The sequence below is a fragment of the Hetaerina americana genome, unplaced genomic scaffold, assembly GCF_022747635.1.
Source record: "Hetaerina americana unplaced genomic scaffold, ioHetAmer1.1.p SCAF_12, whole genome shotgun sequence".
NCBI lineage: Eukaryota > Metazoa > Arthropoda > Insecta > Odonata > Calopterygidae > Hetaerina > Hetaerina americana.
This window is the reverse complement of record NW_027286292.1, coordinates 22,724,005-22,749,664: the sequence shown is the minus strand read 5'-3', so window position 1 is coordinate 22,749,664 and position 25,660 is coordinate 22,724,005. Positions and strand designations below refer to the sequence as shown.

Below are 25,660 nucleotides of genomic sequence, written 5' to 3'. Positions count from 1 at the left end.
CATATCCCACGTAATTTGCTCTTTTTCCAACACATGTGGGAGCCCATATTAACACAATTTTACTGACAGTTGTCTCACTATGAGCTGGATTAAAAAATTTCACATTCAAAAACAGTTACTCATGTGCATCAGCTTTTATAAAGACACTTTTTTGACTTTGTTTTGTATGTATACACTTAAAAATAATGAGAACAGTATGTGAATGGCTCAAGAGAAGAATTAAAATATATTGGGGTAATATGGAGCACTCCTTGTGATGGAAAGTTGAACCACAAACTCATAATCTCAGTTATTAAGGTAAGGAAAAGATTATCGCTAAAAAATTAATACATTGGATGACTAGAAGTTAGTTATCTATGCATTGTAATAAAACCTGAGGGAGATGATTCATATCACACCCAAGTTGAAAACGTCAGGAATGAAAATGACTTCGACCGAAACATTAGGATGCATGAAAAACTTAAGAACTGGTGTGACTGACCACTGAGATCATTTGCACTGTCTTGAGGCAACAGGGAAGGGCTTCTGAATAATAAAAAGTGTTGAAACTTGCTTTATTGCATCAAAACTACACTGAATCAAAAATAATTTTATTTTCTTCACACAATTTTGAAGTTGAACAACTGTTTGCACCAGTTGAACATCAAGGTAGGTCAGATTCTCTCGCATCAAAACAATGACCTTGGTAATTAAGCATGTGAAAGTGAAAATTCCCCTTTTCCCACTATTTACATATGCCTGTATTTTACACTTTTTTCTTGGGTCCCTAGAAAAGTGTAAATAAGGGATTTTACTGAGTTTCAAGAAATCTTAGCACAAATCTTTCAGCTGATGTAAAATTGAATGAACATGGTTATAATTCAGTTTCACTATGAGTTCTTTTGCTGGATCTGTTTTAATTCATTTATATTTACAACATCATTGAAGAAAGAGTTCTTGAAAAAGAAGCTCTTGGATGAAAGTGAGGCTTGTGCAAACAACTGAGGGAAAAATAGACAAGTGGAAAATGTGACGAGAGGATTACAGAATGTAAAGACTCTGCAGTTATAGGGACAGCAATTATTGAGTTTCACATGGGACAAGTGTTACAGGGGTTGACAGGAAACAGAACAAATGTGGAGTCTCATTCAAGGGGGAAATTTTATATTATTGAGTATTCATCAACATTTTCTCAGCTGGAAAGATGAGAACTGAAGAAAATAAAAATATAATAGAGCAACAATTATTCAATGCTCATTATCCCAGAGTCCCTGCAAGAGGGACTACCTATGATACCATCCAATTCTGCTCCCTGCCCTCAAGCCACAAGGAGGCCTACCCTTGGCAGGAAAGGAAATTGAAGATATTGAATGTGATGGTGAATAATTAATAGGATATTTAATCAACTAAAAAACAAATTTCTTTTCACTCAAGCAAGTTAATCCTGTAGGTAAATCATACGAATACAAGTGCATTCAGAAGTAAGTCTTAATATTAAGGCTATGAAAGCATTGCTCCATGTTACCATGACCAAAGTAAGTAACTGTACACTGGCTTCAACTAACATCTGAGTATTCCTATTTACTTTTACTTCAGAAGGATTTCAGGCAGGTATTGCAAAAAATAGCTGTAAAACATTTATACAATATCCAAAACATGTAAGCATGATGTAGTGCAAGAAGACCTAGATAGAGGATAACCACACCAATTATTTGGAAATGCAGAAGGTCAGTGACCCTTATTTGGTAGCTCTGTGCGCAGGAAACCGGGTCTCAGCCATGATGGAGCTCACATCATATTGGTCTGCCATTTTCCCTCTCTATCTCCTCCTCATTCCAACCCAATGTCTCAAATTATCATCACCCAAGTCCCCAAGTATTTTAGGGGAGCTGATTCCCAAGACTTCCACATTCCCTCTCAATCACCAATACAGGATATGGTAGTTTGGCAAGGATGTTGACAAGTTTAGTGTTCTTCACATTCAGAAAATGAATTAAGATCTCATCTCATAGGTGGTAGGATTTTCGGCTAACTTTGCCATTCTAACCAATTAAAATATAACTTGAACAGCAAACAGCAATCTCAAAATGTCATCATCATCTCCTTCTCCTTGACTTGTAGCAACTACTGTGCATGGGCCAAAATGCCAAATTGCGATTGCAAAATCTGCTATGGCGAGAAATATGATCGGAATGAACTTATTGGACATTTGTCATAAATAAGGAAAAACCAGTGAATGACAACTTTTAGCCAGCCTCGGCATAGTCTCTCTTTTGAAAAAGTCTAATTGTACAGGGTACAGCGGTGAAATCCAGAAAAATGAAAATTTTGTTTAAAAGCAGATGTATTAAAAAAAAGCTAATGAAAATGAAAATCCTTTTACATAAAAACAGTGGTATCTGTCAAGAGTAACATTACTCTAGGTAACCCCCTTCAGTTGCAATGACTGCCTCCAAATCTTGCCCTGAGTCGATCGCACGCACTCTTTAAAACAGCGCTATCCATATTCACGAATACTGCCACAATAGCGGTGCATAGAGATGCGACATTAGGGTGCCTTGCCTAGTTGGTAACTCTTTAAACTACACTCCAATCATAATAGTCGAGGGAGTTCAAGTGCGGGCTATTCAGGGGTCAGAACTCCTTTGACCAGAACATGTCAATGTCATCTGAAAGCCAGTTTTGGACTAAATGACCTATATGAGCTGGTGCACCGTCCTGTTGAAAGACTTATTGTCTCCCCAAGGTCACAGTTACCATTCATGGTTTCACAACATTCTTCAAAATTTACAAGTTTGTAAAAAATTGCAAAATTCCTCTGAATTCAGCCCCGGAGTGTTTCCTTGAATGAGGTTTCCTGGCCAGGTTAGAAATAACTTCCCCAGACTTCTCCGAGGCATAATACTTGGCCACAATTCCGTAAACAGTTGATCTCGGGTCCCCTAAGAATTGAACTATTTCACTGGGCAAACGCTTAGTGTGAACACTTTTGATAATAGTGAATCTCCGATTGTACTCCGCACTTGTACGTAATACCTCAGCCATTTTGAGGTTACAACTGTTTACTAGATGCCTATAGCTTTCAAGAACACCAAACGGGACCTCCAGTGGAACCACGATTTGGCAGGGAATTCAAACTGAAATTTGTCTGGAGATAACCGCCACATCCTGTATAACAAAGCTAGCTGCAAGTAGAATGCAGTTCTTCCAGCTTTTGAAGTCATGATGTAAGACCAAAAATACTGTTTGTGTCCTTACTCTTTGATGTAATTCACATGACCAATTGAGAAGGCTGCCAAACCTGAGTGGTAAAGGTGTGAACAACATGGGTTCTAGAAGGTCAGCATGCAGAAGTATGTGTTGACCCACTACAATAGTCAGACGAGGAAAGCAAAACATGTAAGTCTCGTCATCTCTTCTCCATCTTACTTCTCAGAGATGGAGTTAAAAGATATAAGGAATCTTTCTCTTCAGGTTTGATGTAGTAAAAAGCCCTTACAGCTAAGCTAAGGAAGAATGTTTATTCCTGGACTTGGCTACGTGATTGCTATAGTTCTCAATGTGGGCACCAAAAAGACTTGCTGCAAGTGTTGAAGAACCTAAAGTGATACACAGGTTGGTGTTGCTCGGGCAAGGTGTATAACAAGACAATATGGATTTTCAACAAATTCATTTAGAAGGTGGTTGAAAAATTTTGATTTGTATCTAGGCTAGTGCCTAAGCTAGTACTTCTTATATTAGCAGAAAAGATATGTTTTTTAGTTTCTCAATATGTATCACTGTCAGAGACAAAAATGCCTCCATGAAAATTCCTTTGTGCCAGGCAATTTGATCTGTAATCAGATGAAGTCTGGTTCCACCTAAAGTACAGTCGAGGCAAAGCCAGAGGGGAAATATGGAGACTCTAAATGAGTTTCCTTTAATGGAACTCCTTTATTCTGAGTCATCTAAGACGTGTACTGCCTGAATCTCAACCTCCAAAGACCCTTTCTCCTTCCCCAATACCAATATATCTCTTCTTTCCCTTTTTGTCTGGATCATCAGATACTTCTCGTCTCTGTTACAAAGTTGGCTCCCCATGCTTCACCCCTTGTTCCAAGCTTTACTCCCCAAAATTCTTGTGATTTTCTTTCCGTGGGCCCAACCTTCTGCACAAGAGGTTTGAAATGAGCACAGTGGTTTGTGACAGATGACTTATAGACTTCCCTCAGAGGGTGGCTAGGGGAAATAGATGGGTCAATAAGCAGATACAGAACTTGAACTTGAGACATTGTTTCTTTGATTTTACCTCTATCCTCTTTTCTTACCCACATTTCACATGAAACATCATTTACAGAGGAAACTCATGGATACAAAGGGAAACTATAACAGTGAGTATCAACTAGTGAGAATCACATTAAATTGTATTATTTTATAATTATTTCATATTTTTTTAAAAAGATGTAATTTATTACATTTTTTAAAGGTAAAATAAATCACATCTTTAAACTACGAGATTTTTTTCTTTTTCTCAGGGAAAACTAAGCTTTCATTAATTTTTAAAACCTCTTAGATGAACAACTTTTCCAATCATGGAATGTATCCATTTATTTCCATAAGACTAATGAGTCCTTCAACCCAAATTCAGACAACGTAGCACCCTTGGGGAACATAACCCCTCCATTAGGGAAAGTTTAACTGAACTTTAATTAACATAGCAAAATTAGTATTTGAAAGGTATGCACCGAGGAAAAAAAATTGCAATATATTTTCACTAATTCAATATGTACACATAAGAAGAAATTGAAGCAATGCAACTTGAATATTTACCTGAACAATGGCTGCGAGAAGGTAGACAGTAATAAATAAGGGTGATAATGTAATTTCACCAGCTTTCATGTAGTCAATTGTGTAGATAAAAATCAGCTGCCCAGGGATTACCATCACCATCAACACCTGCGTTGTTCTTGCATGCAAACCTTTCATAAAAGACAGAGAAAGCATAAGTAAAACCAATTATTCCAGTTATTCTAAAAGAATCTATTTTCAGTTCACCACTAAAAAATTGAAGTTAAACAGAATTGTAAAGCTTCACTGGGTTCCACTTGAACACATCAGTGTAAACAGTGAACCTCTTTCAAGGAATTAGGAACACTTGGCCTTTTTCCAATTTTATGAATATTACTCTACAGATGACATTTGATTCTGTGCCAGTCAGCAAAACCCATTATTTATAAAAAGGTAAGCCTTATGTCAGGCCATTACCGCTGACAACTGCTTTCCAAGTAAAGATTGCAAAGTTTACACCGGCAACATCATTATACAATGTCAATCAACAGTCGATACTTGGCATGGGACTGCAAACTTACATTATTTTTAAAATTACCTTTCCCAAAGAAGCTTGTCACTGGGGTTATACATATCACAGTGTCATCAGCAAGAGTGCCAAATTCTGAATCACGATGGAGAGCGGTAGATATGCGACTAGCTTGAACTGCAACCAAATTCCCGCCAACTCCATTGATGACTGGCTGAAACACTGCAATGCCTTTGAACTTCACCACCATGAAGTCTAATATGATGCCTCCCATGCTAATAAAGGAAATAATATTATCATAGAGTTAACACCAGCTCCCTTTTACACAAAATCTATTATGGACGCACCTGAATATTTAAAATCAAGGTAAACCTATTTGCATAGGCTTACTTTGACCACCAAAACATTCTCACTAGCAAAAAACACAATAAAGAATCAATTATTATGGTGAAACTATGTACACATATTTAACAATTACAAAAGATTGTTTTTTTTGTTATTCCACTACCTTCATCATTAAGGTAATACATATTCTCTAAATGATATGAGCTACCAGACCTGACAGGGCCTGTGTTCGAATCCTATAGATGGCAGACTTTTTCAGTGCTATCCTGATCCCTACTTGAGATGCTTTGTGGGGAGCACTTTAAGTGAGTACACTGCCCGTCAGATGGGATGTTAAACTGTGGACCCCTTGGCGCCTTTCCTTACAAGTAAGCTAATGCCAACACCAGGTTTATCTCCACCATCCTCCTCCTCCTTTTCCATTAATCTCTAATTGCACAAATGAACTGAGCTGATGGTTGCCTTCCCTAAACCTACAACTACTACAAATCTCTAAGTTGGCATGCCCCAAGGAAAAATTTTGCAAAAAAAAACAACATTAGTATTTCGTGTGTAAATTGATTTGACAATATTAAACTTCAGGATACTAAAATTTCATATCACATTATTTATTCTTACTGTTTATGGCATTAGCATTAAGCTCGAATTTTAATGTCTCTGAAAAAAGTTTACCACAACCAGAAGTCTACACTTCTGGTTGTGGTAAACTTTTTTCAGAGAAAATCTTGATGCTTTTAGTTTGGTCTGGAGGGGATTAGATCTCTGAACATATTTGTTTGCCACAATGAAAGAATTGCTGACTCACATAATACCTGTCCAGACTAACAACAAACTATGCTAAGAAATGTGATAGTTTGACACAGGTAAATACCACAATCTTACAAATATTGTATTCACAGGGGAAAATCACACAACATTTAAATGAAAGTAAAGGATTGGCCAAATGCTTGATCGCTTAAATTCACCATTTGCATGACATTGCTTTCATTAGCATTTGAATACACTGTGTGATTTATATCATCACAATTTTTCTGCCATTTACTGAGCACAATTTCAAACTGGCTGAAACCAATTTTATAAGATCCCATATTTTCATTGTCACATGACATGTTTTCATTGGGATAGATGGGTTAGTTTCTTTATGCCACATTTCTTATGAAGTGCCTATCTAATTATACTAAATAATTGTAACAGGGTAGAGGCAAAATACACCCCTCATTTTTTTAAATTACCAATATAGACTTATGTAAACATAATAGTAAGTAATTCAAAACAAAAATTATACATATATATATTAACAAAAACTAAAATGCTCAGGAGGGTAACATCTGAATAAGTAACAGTTTATTTGAAGATGTAATCAGGACTATTCAATAAGTGCGCAAGTTTGGGAAAAGTAATATATTTGAAATTTCTGTCAGGTTATCAAAAGAGTGTACTTAGCAATTTGTCTACCTGCTAATCAGCATGGCAGCAACAACTGGTAACCAACCAGAATACAACACCTCCCTGGTATGCTTGTTCTTCTTAGCTATCCACACCCAGAGTGGGGTGACTAGTATGTATCCAGATATGATCAATGGTGCCACCCAATCTTGTTTTCCTGGAAAAAAATTACCATAAGAACAATTAGATTTATTGAAGGGTTATATGTAAATGTCTCTCACATTTTTTGCATTCACAGCAATCTCTCAATAATCCATGCTACTGGTTGAATTATGAAATACAGATAACTGAAAACCACAGAAAACCAAAATATGCAGAAAATATGGATGTGATATAAATGGATAATATTCGCATGTATCAAAATATGTAGTAGAAAAAACAAGTGAATGTAATTAGGGAAAAAATGAACTCTCCTTTTTATTCCTCGTGATTAATTCAAGTTTTTTAGCAATGGAAAGCATTTTTTCTGTTTTTCCCCCAATTGGAATTGTTTCACGAGAACACAAAAGTATTATCATGTGAATAACAAAACACTTTGTCAGAAAGCTTAACCAATCTCATAGCCAGGAAAAAACAAATTTATGGATGCATATTGAATGAGAATTGCTGATAGGGATTCATTTTCATCATTTGATATTAATTAACATAATAAAGTGCAGATAGTTAATGACTTCTTTGTTGTATGATAAGACTACATTTGCTCACTCAAGAATAAGGAATTTTCAGGGCTAACAAATGTGAGGGAAATGATAATGGGAGAGTATGGATAGTACAAAAACATTTATATTAAAATATTATTATAATTAATAACTTTTTATTTTGTGATCAAAATTAAAAATCTTTCAGAAATGCATAAAAATTAGTCCCCTTGACCAGGATTCAAACTTCAATCCTGCAATCTCTGGCTGAGTGCTTTAGCCAGTTCAGCTACTAAGGCATCCTCTTACACTATGATGCCTCAGTAGCTTAACTGGCTAAAGCAATTAGCCAGAGATCGTGGGATCTGAGTTCGAATCCTGGTCAAGGCGAATGATTTTTACACTTTGAAATATATGCATTTTAATGCATATTAGAGGATGACTTTTAAAGCTACTGCTGCAGTTCTTTGAACATTTAAGAAAGTCGAGGAATTTCAAACAAGTGTTTTAAGGAGTATGTAGAAGTTTCAATACATCTAACTGTATTTACGATTGTAATTTTATCAAAACATTTTGAGATTCTAAGGAGAGAGTATAGTACAGTTAACCCACAAAACATATAGTCTGCACATGGATAATTGGGAGTTTACTATATCATTTCTAACCATATTGTTAAATTTTCCCAAGTGGACCAAACTGAACCCTTCCATTGAAACTTTGACAATAAGTTAGCCTTTCATCCCACCCTTTTCCTAAGTGATGTAGATAATAAATACATCTCAACCCTCCCCTATGCCTCCTAAGTACAATGGTGCACAAGGAACTGCCTCCAAAACTGGTCCAAAAGTTCATTCCTACTATCTTGTGGATGAAGGTAGACCCCATGAGTAGGAAGAGCAAAGACATGGTCCCTGTGGGTTCGGCCCTGTTACTGTGTGCTGAGGCAACACGAGGTTGATGTTGCAGTCAAGTCATGGCATATTTTTTTTAAAGGAATTATGATGCCCTATCACTGGAGCACACCTGGGTTATTGTGGACAGCATGAACCAGTTACAATTAAATTGAGAATATGAATGGAATACTCAACCCATTGAGGGGAAAGGGTTCAAGGGCCTGTGAAATAAATTATAAGCTTTTACAATCAAAAGCAATTAAAAGTTTTACCATCAGTTTGGGCAAAATTCAGAGATTTTGAGGTGGTTACATGATTGTTAGAGAAATGGTTCAAAGGTGGGATGGATATATACTATGGGCACATGGTTTACAATGGTTTTCAAGCCTTTTGAAAGGCAATACATTAATTTGAAAAATATGGACAGAACTTATGAGCCTCGTGGAGTGCACATCTTTCCCGTCTTCCTAAGAGGTTTGGCACAATGTCTTAGAATAGAACCTGGTTGACATTCTCTTAATTAGCTCCGATCATAGTAATAAAGTGGAGATAAAAATATCTGATTGGGTACACTGTTAAAGGCAACTGTTTAGTCACTCAGAAGAAACTTGTTTGTATAAACTTTTAACGGCAAAACCTATGGGGAAATTGAACGGATTAATTAAATGGTGCACAATTAGGCATTTCTTCAAGGCTGACATGGGATGGATATTTCCATTGACAAATCTAATCAGTGCATAAAAATCTAACAGAGAGCAGGCCAGCCTTAACTTGTACCTTAGGAGGAAGTGTAGGTAGTAATTAGGGGAGGGGCAGACTAACGTTGCCATGTTAGTAGCAATTGACTGCATTCTCATAGCTGCCATACAAGGGGAAATAATGTCTAACAGAAAGCTTCCACAACTGCTAATATCCCCTTCCCTATGACCAAGGAGGGATTAAATTGATTGCCACAATAAGCAGGGTACCTGCATAAATAAGGGAGATGATGAATCATCACCTTAGTTTACGGACAGGGGTGGTAGTAACGCTGATGGTTGGTGTACTTTATGTCTCATCATGGATTTATTACAGGAGGAGCTAGTATTAATGTGGATAGGCCACATTCAGAGAAATGTATCAGTGCTAGGGAAGATGACTGTGGATGAATGCATAACCTAGGCAAAAATGTTGCATAGATGTTAAAAAAGAGACGTTTCAGGCGTGATATGGTGGAATATCATGATTAATTAAAAATAGCAATTTTCCACAAAAATAGATGCTTGCATAGATGCCTTGCATAGATGTTGCTTCTAAGTTGTACTGATATGAATTTTGTGAGCAATAATATGCATCATCTGGGTTGCTTCATTTTGAAAGTGCTGTTCTTCAAGGGGTGGGACACATTGCAGAGAAGGAATTTAATTATGGGGGCAAAAAATGCATCATTAGAATATGCTGTGAGGTGTTAATAAAAAGTTAATAGAGACACAGAGTGAAACATTCTTGTGAATTGCTATGCTGGCTGTCTTATGCTTGAAATAAGGAAAAAGAAAATTGGACAACAAAAATGGCATTTTGCTAATTATTGACTTCCATTTAAGGCCCCTGGCATTAGTATTGGGAGATAAGATTTAACTCTTGTGTGTGCAAAAATATTTCTAAGTGGTTGTGTCTGTTTTTCTATATTGTGTGAACAACTTGGGTGAAGTTCTTTTTACATCTGTATAGGTACAAGTTTCCACATAACTAATCATTTAATTGATCGATTAAATGCTGTTTGAGGGGAAGGTGGTATAAACATGATAAAAACCCCATTCCACTTCCTTCCCTTCCTTGGTTCCCTCCTACAATTTGTCAGAGTAAACCATCACTGCATGAGTGGAGTGTGTAAGGTGCCACCCATACTCATCTCACCTGCACCTTACCACTCATTCCCCACCACCACTTCTGCCCTTCTCTAGGAAAGAGCAGGAGTTGAACAAAAGCAGTTGCAGGAAGACATCCTGGTAGATAGCCGAAGGGTTCCTGGGGGCTATCCCATAAGGGAAGCATAGAAAGAGAGACCACAGGAAATATTGGAGGGAGAATTTGTGTTCAAAGGATGCACTAGCTGCATTTAGGCATTGCAGAACTTGTTGATACGTTTGCAAAATTAATTTTTCGGTGCAAGGGCTCATTGTCTAAAAACTAGTCTGGCACTGTAAGGGAGAAATGCAGTCGCTGCATGTCTGCCACAGTGCCTCTGGTTGCTATCCTTCCCTACCAAATTTAAACTGCTCTCTGTTATTCCCCTTAACTGAACACCCTCAAAATTCAAAGTGATGTTTATTTTATATGATAAATGAAACAGAATACATAAATAAGTAATTATTTTGCAATAATAAAAATAAATCAGAAGAAATTTACCATCAAAAAGAAAAGTTATGATACAGTAGTGATGAATGGCTGCTATATTCTACTGCATATTTATTTTTTAAATACTTAAAATACTGACTTCAGTACATGTACTTAGTATTTATTATTTCTTTATATAACATTGACGTGTCCTATATCTGTCCTTGTTTTTTACAATTGTACAAATCTGCTGGGCAAATAAAATTACTTACTTACTTACTTACTGATTTAAATATAACACTGACAAGCCCAGGTAGGGGTTGAAAAATAATGGGAAGGCAGCTAGTACAAAGCATAAAATTGATATTTCAAAATGTATGGAAAGTTTTGAAATTCAGAAGTAACTGCAAATTAATACTTTTGTCAGTTATATAATGAGTTAATATAATAATGACTTCAGTACAGAACTCACCAATGCCAACTATGGGCACAAAGGAAGAATAAAACTGCAATAATGAAAATAAATACAACAGAATATGGTATATTATATTAACGAAGATATTATATGGCACTCTTCAAAATTTTCAAGAGTAGAGAACATCGTAAGAGGCCATAACTGCCTTCCCTCAATCTCTTCTACCCTTTACTCCCTCAACCATATAATTCCACACACTTCCCCTCCTTGACATAGATTGACATAGTACAAGCAAATTCAACTAAGTTCTGCAAAGCCTGTAATTGGCAAATAAGATTGCCAATCTCATCATAGACTTTTTTACTCCTAAATCTCAGATAAATAATCCTGAAGACCCAAGGACTCTTGGGTCTTCAGCACTTTTCCTAATTTCTACATCACACTTCACACAATACTTAAATCCACACATCATGTTAAGTTTATCGTTACTCACAACCCACCCGTTCATCAGTTAATGCAGGATGTCAAATACTAGCTTCAAAAAATTAGTAAAAAGAAACATATTATATAGTATTACTATGTGTAATTACATATTCTGTAATTAATTTTCCTTCTACTTCACTACCATTCTTAGAAACACGATTTTGGTAATTTAACAAAATGTTTTTTGTTTTCCCTGCAGTTTTATATGACCAATGAATCCACCAACACAAAGAAAATCAGAATTTCCGCAGTCTCTACAATTGGGCAATTTTCATTTCAGGTCCATCACTAATTAAGTTCCAGTTATTGACAAACTTAAATGGAGTTACCTATTGCATCATATAGGATTGTAGATATCCAAGACAAAAGTGCCAATGACGTGATATCTCCCAGACTAGCAGCAATAGGAGTTGCAACATTATCAGGGTTGATGTTACAATGTCGGGAGAATACTATCACAGCAGCAGTTATTAATCCTGCAAAATTATCATTGGTCAATTTTAGTGACAAATAAACATTTTAATAATGATATGATTAACTTTGGTGCTGGCAAAGTCATGCACTTGCCCGCAAACCTGAAAGTTATGGATTCATATCTTTAATTTCCTTTCAAGTAAATAATTCTTGAAATTTGCATGATAGGATGTATACCAGTGTACTTTAAAAATATTATGATAATAAAACATTTTTTAATATTTAACATTAACAGAGCATTATGTCCTCATTAACTATCATATTTGTAAAAAAATAACTAAGAAATATTTTGAATGCACTCCATGTAATCAAGAAAACAACAATCTTCCACAAATTTAAATAGACACTATTTTTTGTTTAAATCAATTGAATTACTTTATATTTCCAGACTGAAGTTCATACATACTGAAATTTGAATAAAGTTTAATCATGGTTGCTTCAGTTCACAATTGCCAATTTAACTTAGAGTTAACTAATTATTTTCTAAAGGCAAATATTTTAAATGGTCGAGGGCTGAAGTAACACCCACCAAGGGGTTAGAAACAAGTTATGACAACATAAACATTTGATTGAAATTTAATATTTACCCTAACCATTAGAATACAGTAAACCTTTTCCAAACACATCTTTGTTGCAATGAGGATTCCAATTAATATGGCTACGGAGGAAGCAGTTGGTGTCCATAACTTCCAGACTACCCCCAAATGTAAGGTAGACGGAACAATAACTATGGTTGATAAATGAATACAGAATTTTATTGAAAAATTGAAAATGGCTCTATTTTAAAGTGGAATGTAACTTTACACTTTTAAATGTTTTTTCCTGTTTTAGAAAAAAAATAAATCATATCTTTGATTTTTTTAACCTTCAGAGATATTTACTTTTCCCAATCATGGAACATAACGCTATCATTTCCATATGATTAATGATTCCTTCAAAGTGTATTTGCAAAATGCAGCATCCTCATGAAATGCAACCCCCATGTTTGGAGAGGTTCTACTGTATTTAAAAAACTGAAATTCTACAGAATTCTTCCAATTCCATCATCATTGAGGGGACCGCAGTAAGATAATTCCATTACCAGGTAAAATGTGCTAAACAATAAATCAGTGAATTACTGGTGACACTTAATGTCAATTTCACAGAATTGATCAAGCAATACTTTTATGTACGGTTTAAATTTATTGTTGAGAGGGTCCCACCATATCTTGATCAAAACTTTTTAACAGCCCCGACAAAAATAATGAGTTACCTAAAACAAAGCTGGCCAAAGAAGCTGTAACAAGGCTGCTAGCACAGAGAAGAAATGCATGGTCCAACTCAAGGCTATAACTTTTAATTCCACCCGTCACAATAGCAACAACAGAACCAAGAAAACCAACAACAATAGCTTGGCACTGAAAATAAAAGAGACAGAATGAATCCATGGTTCAAAGTATATCACCAACTCATAGGCATGCACTTCCAAAACTTGACACTATATGTAACATAACACACCTGAATCAATGTTAAATTTCCAACAATCATGCTCCATTGTTCTTTTGGTGTGTCCATATTACCTAAGTTGGCTTGTGTAGAAAGTCTAGATGCTAGAGTCATCTCAAGATTTCCTTTTAATCCCAAAAGTGCAGGCACCAATATTAAAATCTCAGTTATTTCATCAAAAACTGACCAATGCTGTAAGAAAGGGAAAGAGACAGATGAAAAATCAAACTTTCCAGGAACAAATATTATCCCTCTTGGTAAGCAAAACAGAATTTAAATACACCACCAATATTTATACACAAGAGTACTTTAGGGAGAAATGAAGTGAAATGAAAATTCATTTACAAACAAACCACCAACATCCCAAAAGAATGCACAAAAGTACATGTGCATAGGCAAAAAAGTTGATATTAAACAAAAATATTATTCGTATTTCCCCATTGCTTATTTGTTGACAAATTAAAGTGAATAATTTTAAATTAGAAAATGAACAAATTCCCCCTTTTAATCTATCATACCACCTCACAATGACCTCAAATTGATAAAAATGTGGTAGTTGTGGATGGGGCATTTGATCAACCTTTGCCTCAAGGAGGTTGTGCTTCAATTATTATATACATGCAGATGTATGACCACACTGCAATTTGCGCATGCTCACAAAAATACTAAAAAAATAACAGGTGCTCACAGAATAGACAAGCACAGGAAGTAATAAACATATGAGCAAATATAAAATAATCATCTATATTGTAAGAGAAAGAGTGAATATGGTGATGAAGTGAGAGCCGTGAGGGTGGGTAAGGGGTGTGCATTTTCCTTGCCTGAGTTAATTGCAGTCCATGGAAGGTAAAAGTTGTGAAGAAAAATGATAGGATGGCAGAGATGCAATTTATAAAGATGTGAAAGTGTCAATGTCGGATGGGAACGAAGAGGTGTAATTAACAGAGAGTGATGTGAAGTTGATTAAGCCTAAATATGAAAAGATTAGGCTTAAGTGTACATGTGTGTGGAGCTAAATCAGCTCTTTGAAGTGAAATGGACAGCATCTTAATGGTAAGGAAGCATGGATTGAAACTAATGCAGTCATCGAATTTTTCAGTATCTAGTAGGGTCTGGGGAGCTAAGACAGGGGAGACAAATCTTTGTGTGAGGATGCATGTTTTATATGGATAATTAGTGAAGTGGTGTACTCTCCTTGGTAGACTGTAGGACATATTTGTTGAATGTAAGAAAGGTTATTCTGTCAGTGAGATACCATAAGAGGTGGAGGCTTTGATGGTGCATGACGTTCATCTTCAGGCTGCTGAAAACCATGCCCAAATATTTGGGTATGATGTAAATTTTCTGTTTACAAGACTCTGGTTTAGGAGGTTGGCTAAGTAAGGCAGATAATATAACATACATATGACATAATACAGCAAAATAATATCATGTGCACCATACAGAGGGACATATTTAGCCTCTCTCCAAAATGATTTAAAAGGCAGCTGTGATGCTGGAAAATGTCACAACTGCTAGTTTAATTTTTCTCAGCTTAGCCCACAGGAAATTTTGTGTATTTCTGGATTTCATCAAAAACATCATGTATGTGTGATACTCAACTTTCTATCATGAAGGACGACTTTTTTGTTTCCAGAAGGAAAGTACACGACTGAATCACTAGGATTATCATTTGGACTATATTCTATAATTACTCTATACTCAAGTAATAGTGAACAATCCAGTACATATCATATTCCTATTTCATTTAATTCACACGTAGGCCACATTTCAAAACTGCCTTCAAACCATGCAATGTATTTCTAAATGAAGTTCTTCATGAATCTAAATACAGTTCCAGGCCTGTTTCGCAATACTGTCTTTAGATTGTCAATGAGTAATAGTGTTAAGTCTGGAGAGGGTTCACTCCAGAGCTCCCTTAACCAGTCCATGTCTTCTCATTTCAATCAATGTATTTCACACACAAAATATTCAGCAATCCACAGTAAAACTGCTTTTATTTCATTCTTAATGAAGAATAGCTGTCCTGTACAAATGAAGAACAGGCTGTCCTGTACAAATGGATGGAATTTAAAGAAAGGCAGAAAGATCAAGGCAGGATCAAGAGATGAACTTAAAAATTTGGACAGAGGAGCCATTACTTATTTTCATGGAAAACTGAGAACAAAGAATCATCTGTATAATGAATACTAGTTACAAGATTTAGCATTGATGATTACAGTGATACGGAAATGCCACACCACCAGTACGGACTAATTGAGCTTCAGTCCACTTAGTCTTGGATTTAAGTTACAACAGTGGGACTGGAGTTTCTTGAACAAAAGTGGTGGTGTATTTCAAATACCATGTAAACCATTCAAAAAATCCAAAGCATTGATCATGGTAGGTGGCCTAGTTACCAAGTGGGGTAACATCTATGAATGAGTAAATCTCCATCCTTGGTAACATCTTTAAAGTGAGAAATTGAGACACCTACAACCAGTAGAAATAATAATTTAAATCAAGGTTATACTTCATGTCCTAACTGCTAAAATCTTTTCAACTAAGGATGTTCTTGTGACTGAAGGTAGCTTCTGTATAGACCCGCAAGAGCACAGAGGTCACGAAAGCCCAATTGACAGCCTCAGGAACCATAACACATTATAAAGAAGGTAAACATACCCACTTTCTATAGTATACTAAAAAACTGCTATATGAAGCTCCACAAGCCATGTTATTTATCATTTCATAGAAATATAATGTTGAAATATTCACCCCATGAGTTGGAATGACAGTGAACTTAATAAACTTAGTTTTTCTTACCAGTTCAACACTACTGGTGGTCTTCGTGCCCCAGGGAACCTGATAAGCCTTGTCTTTCACCAGATTTCTCTTAAGTTAAACTGCATGAGTTTACATAGTATATCATGTTGTAGGAGGGATATCAACCCTCATTTGGTTTCAGATGCACGTAGAAAACCTATCAAACTAATGAGCTTGTCCCAATAAATTCAGGCAGCATAACAATATCATTTATCTATCCAAATAAGGAATAAATTATTTCTCTGATTCTAAATAATTAATTTCACAAAATTTCACATCCAAATCCTTTTTTTTTCTTTCATCCACAGCCCAAGACTTTAAGAAAGCAAAAAAGACCCATATTCACATTCAACCTGAAATTCAGATAAAACCCAAACTCTTCATGGGACCAACATCTGGATGAGCACTAACTTTTTTACCAACAGGTTTCTGACAACAAGTCTGTTTTACTAACAGGTTTTAATCCAGACCCATCCAACAAAAATCTAATGATCTATGGCAAACATTTGAATTGAAAGCATATCAGCAAACATAATCAACACATCAAACTATAATCACATACCAAGTTGTATTGATTGTAGATTCATACCTTTTCTGGGTAGATTATGCAGATTTTGAGTGTATAAGATGCCTGACTTTCACAATGTAATGAAATTTAAGTTGGAAGTCACATATATTTAATGTACTGTACGCTGGTCAACAGTGAAATTGTGAGCTCCTTATTATGTGAGTTGCATCTTGAAATAGTGCTAGCAACCATGCTATAAATTTGAAAAATGGACCAGAAGAATGGTCATCACAATGTGTGTAATGAAAAAGAGACTAAATAAATGAAGTTCATTCAATTAAGAACATACAGTGAAAATCCTACAGTGCTCTCGAATTATGTATTTTCATTCTCCTTATCATGGGTAATACACATTCAAGTTCAAATGATATCATATTGCCATTCTCATACGGCAGTGGTTTTTGACAGAAGAGGGAGTGACTTAACTAATTGAGCCCACATTTTCCAAAACTTGCTTTCACTTCTGTTGTCTACAGTGCTGGTGACAGTGTTTTCACCCAATGAAGTTCACAAAAATATACTTCATTCCTTCGATTAAACATTATAGTTCATTTTTCATTAGAATATTTTTATGGGAATGCATTGATGAACAATAATTATTGTTTCACTTTTTATTGCCTGATATTAATGATTCTTGATCATGATACCCCACAAAAAACATTTTTTATTGAGTGTGCACGTCAACCCCAAGGTGATCCCCAAATAACTTAAAAATGAGAGTCAAAATTTGGGGCCTGTGTGACATTTTCTGGCCATTCCTCGGCCTTCTTTATTTTTCCCAATACCAAATATTTTGATACTGGCATTTAGAATCTTGCTTGCTCCTTAAGGAAAGTACATATTTTTTGGGGCCACCCTATGAACTTATGAATATCTAGATAAGCATTCAGTGTAGCTTCTTCTGATAAGGGTATTGGTGGCTGGTCAAAAATTATTACAAAACACTCAGGAGTATCCTTATCCCAATAAAAGCCTCGTAATTCGGTAATTAGTTAGCACATTAATAAACCTATGGTTCCCTGAAATTCAAGTCTATTTGTCTTCCTCTATGACCTTAGTAATGCAGGACTTCTTGATATGCATTACTTAAATTGCTAAACCCAACCTTTACACTCAAAGCAATTCCACAAAAAGCCATATGATAAAGATCATTCAAAGGCCTGTCCTCAGGCAAGGTAAATCCTCAGGTAACAAAGCCAACTAATACTAAAATGATAGATTGATTTTAATATGACCCTAGTAGGCGTCCCACCTCCTCATGCAGGTGATTTCCTAATCTTGTAATATGCTGCCTAAAAACTCTTGGAAAATAATATTTAACTTATTAAAACTTTAGGAGGTTGATTCAGTGTAATGAAAACTCATATTTCACTGCCATACAGATATATCCAAATGCCATTTGAAAAAATCATAGCAAAGCAAAAAACACTATAAAGGAGTTTCACTGTATTACATCGGATTTCAAGTTTGAAAAGCATTCCAGTCATAATAAGATAATTCAAACCAACAAAAGTTTAGCGATTGGCCAAAAGCCAGCCTTGGTAGCAGAGACAGTTGTATGCCTGATCCTGGATCACAAAAGAATCTAGTTGAAAACCCAATTCAATGGGTATGATGTAAAATTCTCTCATTTAAATCAGCACATCTTTCCGATTAACCCTACAAAGAAGTGAAGCCCTAAAAAACAAACAGACATTAAATTCAAAAAGCAAAACTGAAAACTGGGTAAACTATAACAGTTAAACATGCATCTGAACATAGCGTAGATCACTGTTAGAGAAAGGATACATATTTGGGAAAAAGGTCATAGGAAGTACAATAAAATCATATAGAAGTTAAAATGATAAACCTTAACTCACCTGAACAATATCAAGTACAAGACCTGCACCAACCATTCCAAAACCAGCTATTAGGAAAGGAATGAAGACCTGGATGGCAATGGTCCAATGGGTTTCTTTGGTGTCAACAGATGACTCCAGCATCTGGGTTTCGGCAACTACATCAGGCAGCACCCCATTTTCTGGGTCCTCCACCAGAGTTAGCTCCACATCTTCTTCTATGACAGTTTCTGCAGGCTGAGTCATTGTAATGCCTGTATACTTACTTCTTACGGGAGGAGATGTGCACACATACCCTGTCCACCGGAAGACCCTAAAATGAGACAAAAATTCAAATGAGAACATAAAAGAGATTTTCTGCATAACTCTTGCCATATGTCATCATATTGTGTCACAATGCCGCACAACAAATGACATTCAATACCATTACCTCTCCTACGGCCATTCATGGTATTTCATTCAACAATATTTTCGCAAAATATTTCACAAAATATTATCTAGCTCCCTGAATTAGCAAACTTCTTAAACGTCGACTTCTGAGCTTCCTATAACCATTGACAATATGTGCATGCGCAATTATTGCAATGCTGAATCGAATTCGGGGAGAGGAAAAGGCACATGATATGCCAGAAGTCAGTAATCTCAGAATTAAGTCTAGGCACACAAAATAAAAAGTATGCCGTTCTAAGATCAATAAAAAAACATGCAATCCTTCAATGCCCAAGGCTCAAGGTTATTATTTCCGGCATATATTTGCATCGATCTGTTACAAACAAAGATGCCATGGAACATTTGATAACTAGTAACTGGTATTAGCGAGGCGAGGCCGCCCAATCAAGGTTAGTTATCGCGGGGCGAGTTGATATTTAGCTTTAATAGTGGTCCATACAAAGGGGAGTAATAATTTTCGCGCCATTAGTCCATATTTCATTTCTCAAGCCCTGCTAATTTGCCCAAAAAGGCATAATTAATCAAGCTGGTGTATCCGTTGCTGTCAGTCAATGCCGGTCAAGAGGTCAGTTATTTTCACTTATTTATACAATCAAGTTTGACATCAAGTTTAGGATAACCGTCGCATTCGCAACGATTGCATAGTAAAACTATAGTTCACGGTGGGTGATAACTGTACGAGTGGTCACGAGCAACTAACGAATACTAAAAATAAGAGCATATCCTTACGTTTCACCCAATAAGTTCAAGTGAGACCATTCAAGGTAATATGGAATGAATATACGTCTAAGGATTACTAGGAAACCCATTACAATGTTCAGAAACGTGGAAGTTATCTCACGAATTTATCATATATCACATAAAACGTAATCTAACCAGACAAAAAAAAACAAGCTATACGAATTTTAAAGGAACCGACAGCATAAAAAGCTGGCTCCAAAAAGCACATAGCGAACATAAGCTTGTATCATTTAGTATGTTGCGCTACGGCGTGGATCGATAGATGTGTAGACTTCGTCCATTCATGCATAAAAAAGCTATACAAATATTCATAGTGGATCACTAAGTATTCGCCGTCAATTAATCTTCAAAAATACGGGCAACATAAACAGAGTTTAATTCATATTTAAGTCGCAAAACCATTTGATATGGCACACCGCATTGACGGAGCAGACCGAATAAATAGTTTCTAAAACTTACGCAGAGATAATAAAACGAATGAGGCTCACCTTTTCTGGAGAACAAAAGCAATATACTGCCATTAAGTGGAGCTTTATTTCATGATGCATGGACGGCCACCAAACACCCAAATTTGCCAATTTTTTTGGCAATAACACCCGATGCCTAACATCATACACCACGAACGACTTCCCTGACGTCACTAAATGCCAGACGTCTTGCCTCCCTTTCCTCCTCCTTTTGTCTCGCTTCAGAAACGTATGAGAATTCTACTAAAGCAAATCTTTCCTCGCAGCGCCACCACATTTCGATACCCTTACTATCAACATGCTCGCTAAATTGCTCATTGGACCAGTTACTTTGTTTGGTTCTCTATCAACGGAAATTCCTCCATAAATAATCTCCCTTTGCGCATTTAAAGATCATTTGAAATGGGTAAAATTGAGAATTAATATAATTATTGCTACCTGAAACGCTTACTGTGAAAATATAATGGAAAATTTACCATATATACTAATTAACAATCAACAAAAAACAAGTTTTTTATCAGATAATATCCATAATAATTCTTGTAAGACAGACAATTAATGCTGTCAGTAAGCTCAGGTAATCCACAGGGCATCGATTGAAATGTCGTTACGTAATTACGTCGCATTTAAAAAAAATAAGTTTAGAGCTCGCCCTTTGTCGTAATGAAAGTGTACATCTCTCAATTGGAACAAAGGCAGGATTTTCACGTCTGATCACAAATCAATCACCAGCAATCACCTTTACCCAGATGGAGACGATTTTCACTTCGGATCCCTCCGATAAATCAAAGAACTATTTTACAACGTTTGTCTGAATCACCTCGACAAAATTTAGAGGGTGTCAATATAAAATAACTGACTGGAAAGCACCCCCAATAATCTCAACGAAAGCAGTCTTACAACCTGGTACTCTGCGACCTACTTTCTGGGGAAGGTTGCAGCTTTTCAGTGGCACTCTGTATTGTTCTAGAGGAGAAGGCGGTTTATAGAGCCAAACAGGACCGCTAGGGTCCAGATCCCACAAACCTTCAAGCCATTGCCATAGTAATAGTTATTAGGAGAGTTGACCGAAAGATGAAGTCATTTACACTATTAGGGATAGGTGAGTGATTGATTGATAACGGTGATTTTCAGGGCACGGAGGAAGGGTAGAGAAAAGTCCAAACATCGGGTTCGGCCAACTCTTTACGAAAGACCCCAAGGGTCCCCAGAGTTTAACGCCCAATCCAATCGATGGAACTATAATTATAATGATTCTGCTGTCACAGGAAGCAGTGTGTACTGCTGTCCACCCTTCCCTCTGGAACACTAACACTGGTCTGGCATACGTCCGTCCTTAAATGTTTTTTAACTAAATAAATAACAGTTTCAGGCGTAACATGGTGGAAATCCTTCATGATGAAAGAAGACACGCGGCTTTTCCACAAAGCATATTTTTCTTTTGAGTGGAATAGCCAAGTGTCTTCGTTTTTTAAACTCACAAAAGTAAAAATTAAATAAAGAACACCTTATTCATAAATTGGGAATTTGCAGGTTCATTTATGTAGGCCAACTCCCCGTACTATTCAGAAAATATCTGTCTTTATTACACAATACAAAATTTACAAAATTCGAACCTGCCACCTCATTACATGGGGCTGCACTTCTCGTTAGGTTAGACTGAAAACATTGCCTTCCCTCAGCCTCAAGGAATTTTTTTTAATGTAGGAGTAAGATACGGTCACTCAAGTGAAGAGTTGTAATCCTCCCACCTAATTTTTTTCTACCATTAATGACCTACCACATACTCTAGGAATTTACCAAGAATTATAATGAAGAACCTTAAATGCAAGTCGTTTCAGAATGTTTTGTTTGCCATGATACGTTCTGCGGCTATTATTTCAATATGTGTATTAGTTTCAGAATATTAACGTAACATAATGAACTTTTTATACATAGCATTAATAAAATTTATTTCACCCACCATAAAAATTAGTTTCAATCCCCACATTGCAGAACATTTTCAATGTTTAGGAGAAATTCGTAATTACTCCCATATTATTTGAAATGACACTAAAATTATATCTATTTTCAGTTCCCTAAAGATGTTATATCTATTATTGAAACCCGGATACTAGGAAAACGAATGTCAAAATAATCATTTATTTTCTGTATTATTTTGCTGTGAAAGTAAAGGTCATGTTCTAGGTTTCTATTTTTTATTGGAAACTTCGTATTCCGTACAAAGCATGGAAATACAGATTTTAGCTTCCAAGTCTTCAATGCTTATGCAAGAGGAAAGAGGCGAATGTATGCCTGCTAATGTGACAGAATATTTTATAGCTTTTTTTCATTGTGCACGTACTCCCAAGGGACGACATAGTAAAAAGTCGTGTCCGAAGGTCTGATTGTAAGACTAATTCCATCCATCAAAATATGTGTGCTGGTATTAATTCAACAAACAGTGATTTTTTGTAGCTATTAGTTGAAAAATATGCTAACAGTACATTTGCTTACAAAGGGTAACGCTCCTTGTAACGACAAAAGAGTAATGTTGGATAACATTGAAAATAGATTAAGCATAAAATATCAATGTGGGACAAGGTAAACATGGTTATACAGCTTTTCAAAACAACAGATGGCGCCAAAACCTTCCACGACCCTCGACGCAGGCGTCTCGTGACGGAACAGCTATACGGAGCGATTATATTGTTCCGAAATGGTCTAAAATAGTTAAATTTTGAATTCCATGTTTTGGGCGAGTGAAGCCAAGTATTGAGTGGAGCGTTTGATGTGTCTGCGGAATTATTCTCCTTTGAGAGAAGGCGCCTATCAATGTGAGATTGGCTGAATACCATGTCATCACTACCCCGTCACCGTGAATTGTGATCCTTGCTCCGATCCAGCTTGCCTCATATTCCTACTTGTATTGATTGCAGTGCTCGCAGTCCTCCACGGGTATTCCACCCCCCCTTTAGCCCCCGGCCCATGAGTAGTGCGTCCCCGTAAATGTTAAACGAATTTGTAGCTATATATTTCTAGTGACTGTACGATGCTGAACAGGCACGGAATTAGATGGAATACATCTACCCACGGATGATAGTCTTCATGTTCACGTGCGACGTAGGGATTCCACCATGTGCTAGGAGCTATGGAACGGGCACATACGAAACCACCTCAACGAACATTTAGGGGTTGGAATTAACTTTTGTATATTTGCCCCATATTTTTCCGGCATTAATTTGCATTACTCTAATGAAATTGAAAACTTTTCTCCGCATTAATCCATGAGTTTTTTAATGCATGTGGGTGCCTGTTGAAATGCGCGCCGTGCACTCAACGTGTGTGCGCTATTAAACTCATAAAGAAAACAATCCTCGATTTCTGGATCTCGAGAACTCTCTGGGAGGGAAGTCCACCTTTTGGGTAGACAGTTTCATCAATTATTTTCATTGCTAAAAATAAAAGAATATACAGATCAGAATATAATAATATTTATCAATGAAAATTTAAACAGGAAGAAATATCTTAAAAGATTACGTTTTAGATCTTTTAAAGTAGGAACGGAAATTCTTTATAAGTTTTCTAGCCCTTGGAAATCAGGGTAAAAGAACTTCAGCCCAAATGCTTCTGAGATACATATTAAGAAAAAAGTACACCTCAAAACTTTTGGAGTTTTTTGTAAACCTCGGGAATTGGGTTAATTTGGTGGCTGATGTACTTGGCTTCCAAACCAAGGGCCCAGGTTCGAATCCTGAGAGTGACAGAATTTTCCAGAGGTATCCCGATCCCTACTTGGGGTGCTATGTGGAGGGTACTCAAAGTGGAGTCCGGATGTGACGCAAAACTGTATGGCACTTGCATGCCTTCCATTAAGAATATACTAATGCCGACGCCGGGTTTCTCTCCACCCTTCTTCCCCATTCCTTGAAAAGTCTTCCTCCAACTAATTACCCACCTCTCTCTAATGGCGCAAATGAACTCGGCCTTTCGGTAACTTCCCCTAATAACTGCGGACACTGCTAAGAAACTTAACTGGTCCTGATTTGTCACAGTGCCCACTGCTACATACTTTAGGGATGCATCACCTAAATAACACTTACTCCACTTCGCTTTTCAAGAGTGCCTGGAGAGGGTACAAAGATGCATATCAGCTTGTATAGAGAGATTGTCTACCCACAAAATATGAATTATTGTTAAACCATAGACAAGTCCAGTCAACTGCTCCTTGTAAGAAAAAAAAACCTCGCAGCACTCTTCTGCCGTGTATGACTCAAGTGCTTTTAAAGGATGTTCCAAGATGATCCAAAAACCATTCATCCTCCCACTCCGGACGAAACAAACCCCAAGAACAACGCCCACGGTGGCATTTCCGTGGGTATATTTTTAGCCTAGAGTAAAGAGATTCAGCCGAAGGGGCGGGAATTGCAACAAGTTTCCAAAAAAAGTAACTGCACTGGAACGCGGTGACAGTCGAGTTAGCGCGAATGTCCTCACACACAAGGAGTAATGTTGAAATCACGAATTTAATCCCTTCTTATGGCTGTTGACATTTAATTTCAATGTAATGGACATTATCAAAAAACTGCAGAGCATGAGCTGGCTATTTGGGTAGTGTGGCATCAAATTTGGGATCTAGGGAATACGTTTAAGGCGTCCAAAAGCTGCAACAAACAACAAAATATCAAGAAATTCCCGCCGCTGGTCATTCTTGAAATGCCATTTGAATTTATTAACAGCGTACTGGCTCTAATTAAGATACGTTCAACTAGCTAATAATGAGCTGATGGCTTAAATACCTAAAGGGGAAACATAACAGTTCCAGGTTTAACTTTGTGGAATTCCTTCATGATGAGGGAAAAGAAAGAAACTTTGCATGAGAAAGGGTAAGGGCAATCCGAAGAATAAATATTCTTCGGATTGCCCTTACCCTTTCTCACTTCGACTTGTGTTGTAGTGACGATTACCCTTCAGTACGCTGAAGAGGGCTACTTTGTGGCCGAAATACGCGTATTCGTATTCACCTTTCTTATCCTCTCCTTTTT

At 36.6% G+C, this 25,660-nt stretch overlaps 1 protein-coding gene across 4 annotated transcripts in view; it reads right to left on the bottom strand.

Annotated features, from left to right (window-relative positions):
* LOC139685734 (solute carrier family 41 member 1-like) overlaps positions 1-25,660 on the bottom strand; it is a 134,622-nt gene that overhangs the window by 6,669 nt on the left and 102,293 nt on the right. For 3 of the 4 annotated variants that reach the window (XM_071582781.1, XM_071582784.1, XM_071582782.1), the window contains exons 2-8: positions 19,000-19,291; positions 13,783-13,962; positions 13,538-13,682; positions 12,141-12,287; positions 7,076-7,223; positions 5,345-5,550; positions 4,789-4,937 (exon numbers count right to left, since the gene is read on the bottom strand). In XM_071582781.1, coding sequence (XP_071438882.1) covers positions 4,789-4,937; positions 5,345-5,550; positions 7,076-7,223; positions 12,141-12,287; positions 13,538-13,682; positions 13,783-13,962; positions 19,000-19,291 — 1,267 coding nt within the window. Of the gene's footprint in view, positions 1-4,788; positions 4,938-5,344; positions 5,551-7,075; positions 7,224-12,140; positions 12,288-13,537; positions 13,683-13,782; positions 13,963-18,999; positions 19,292-20,657; positions 20,754-25,660 lie in introns of those variants that run through there. The other variant, XM_071582783.1, reaches the window with a different exon arrangement.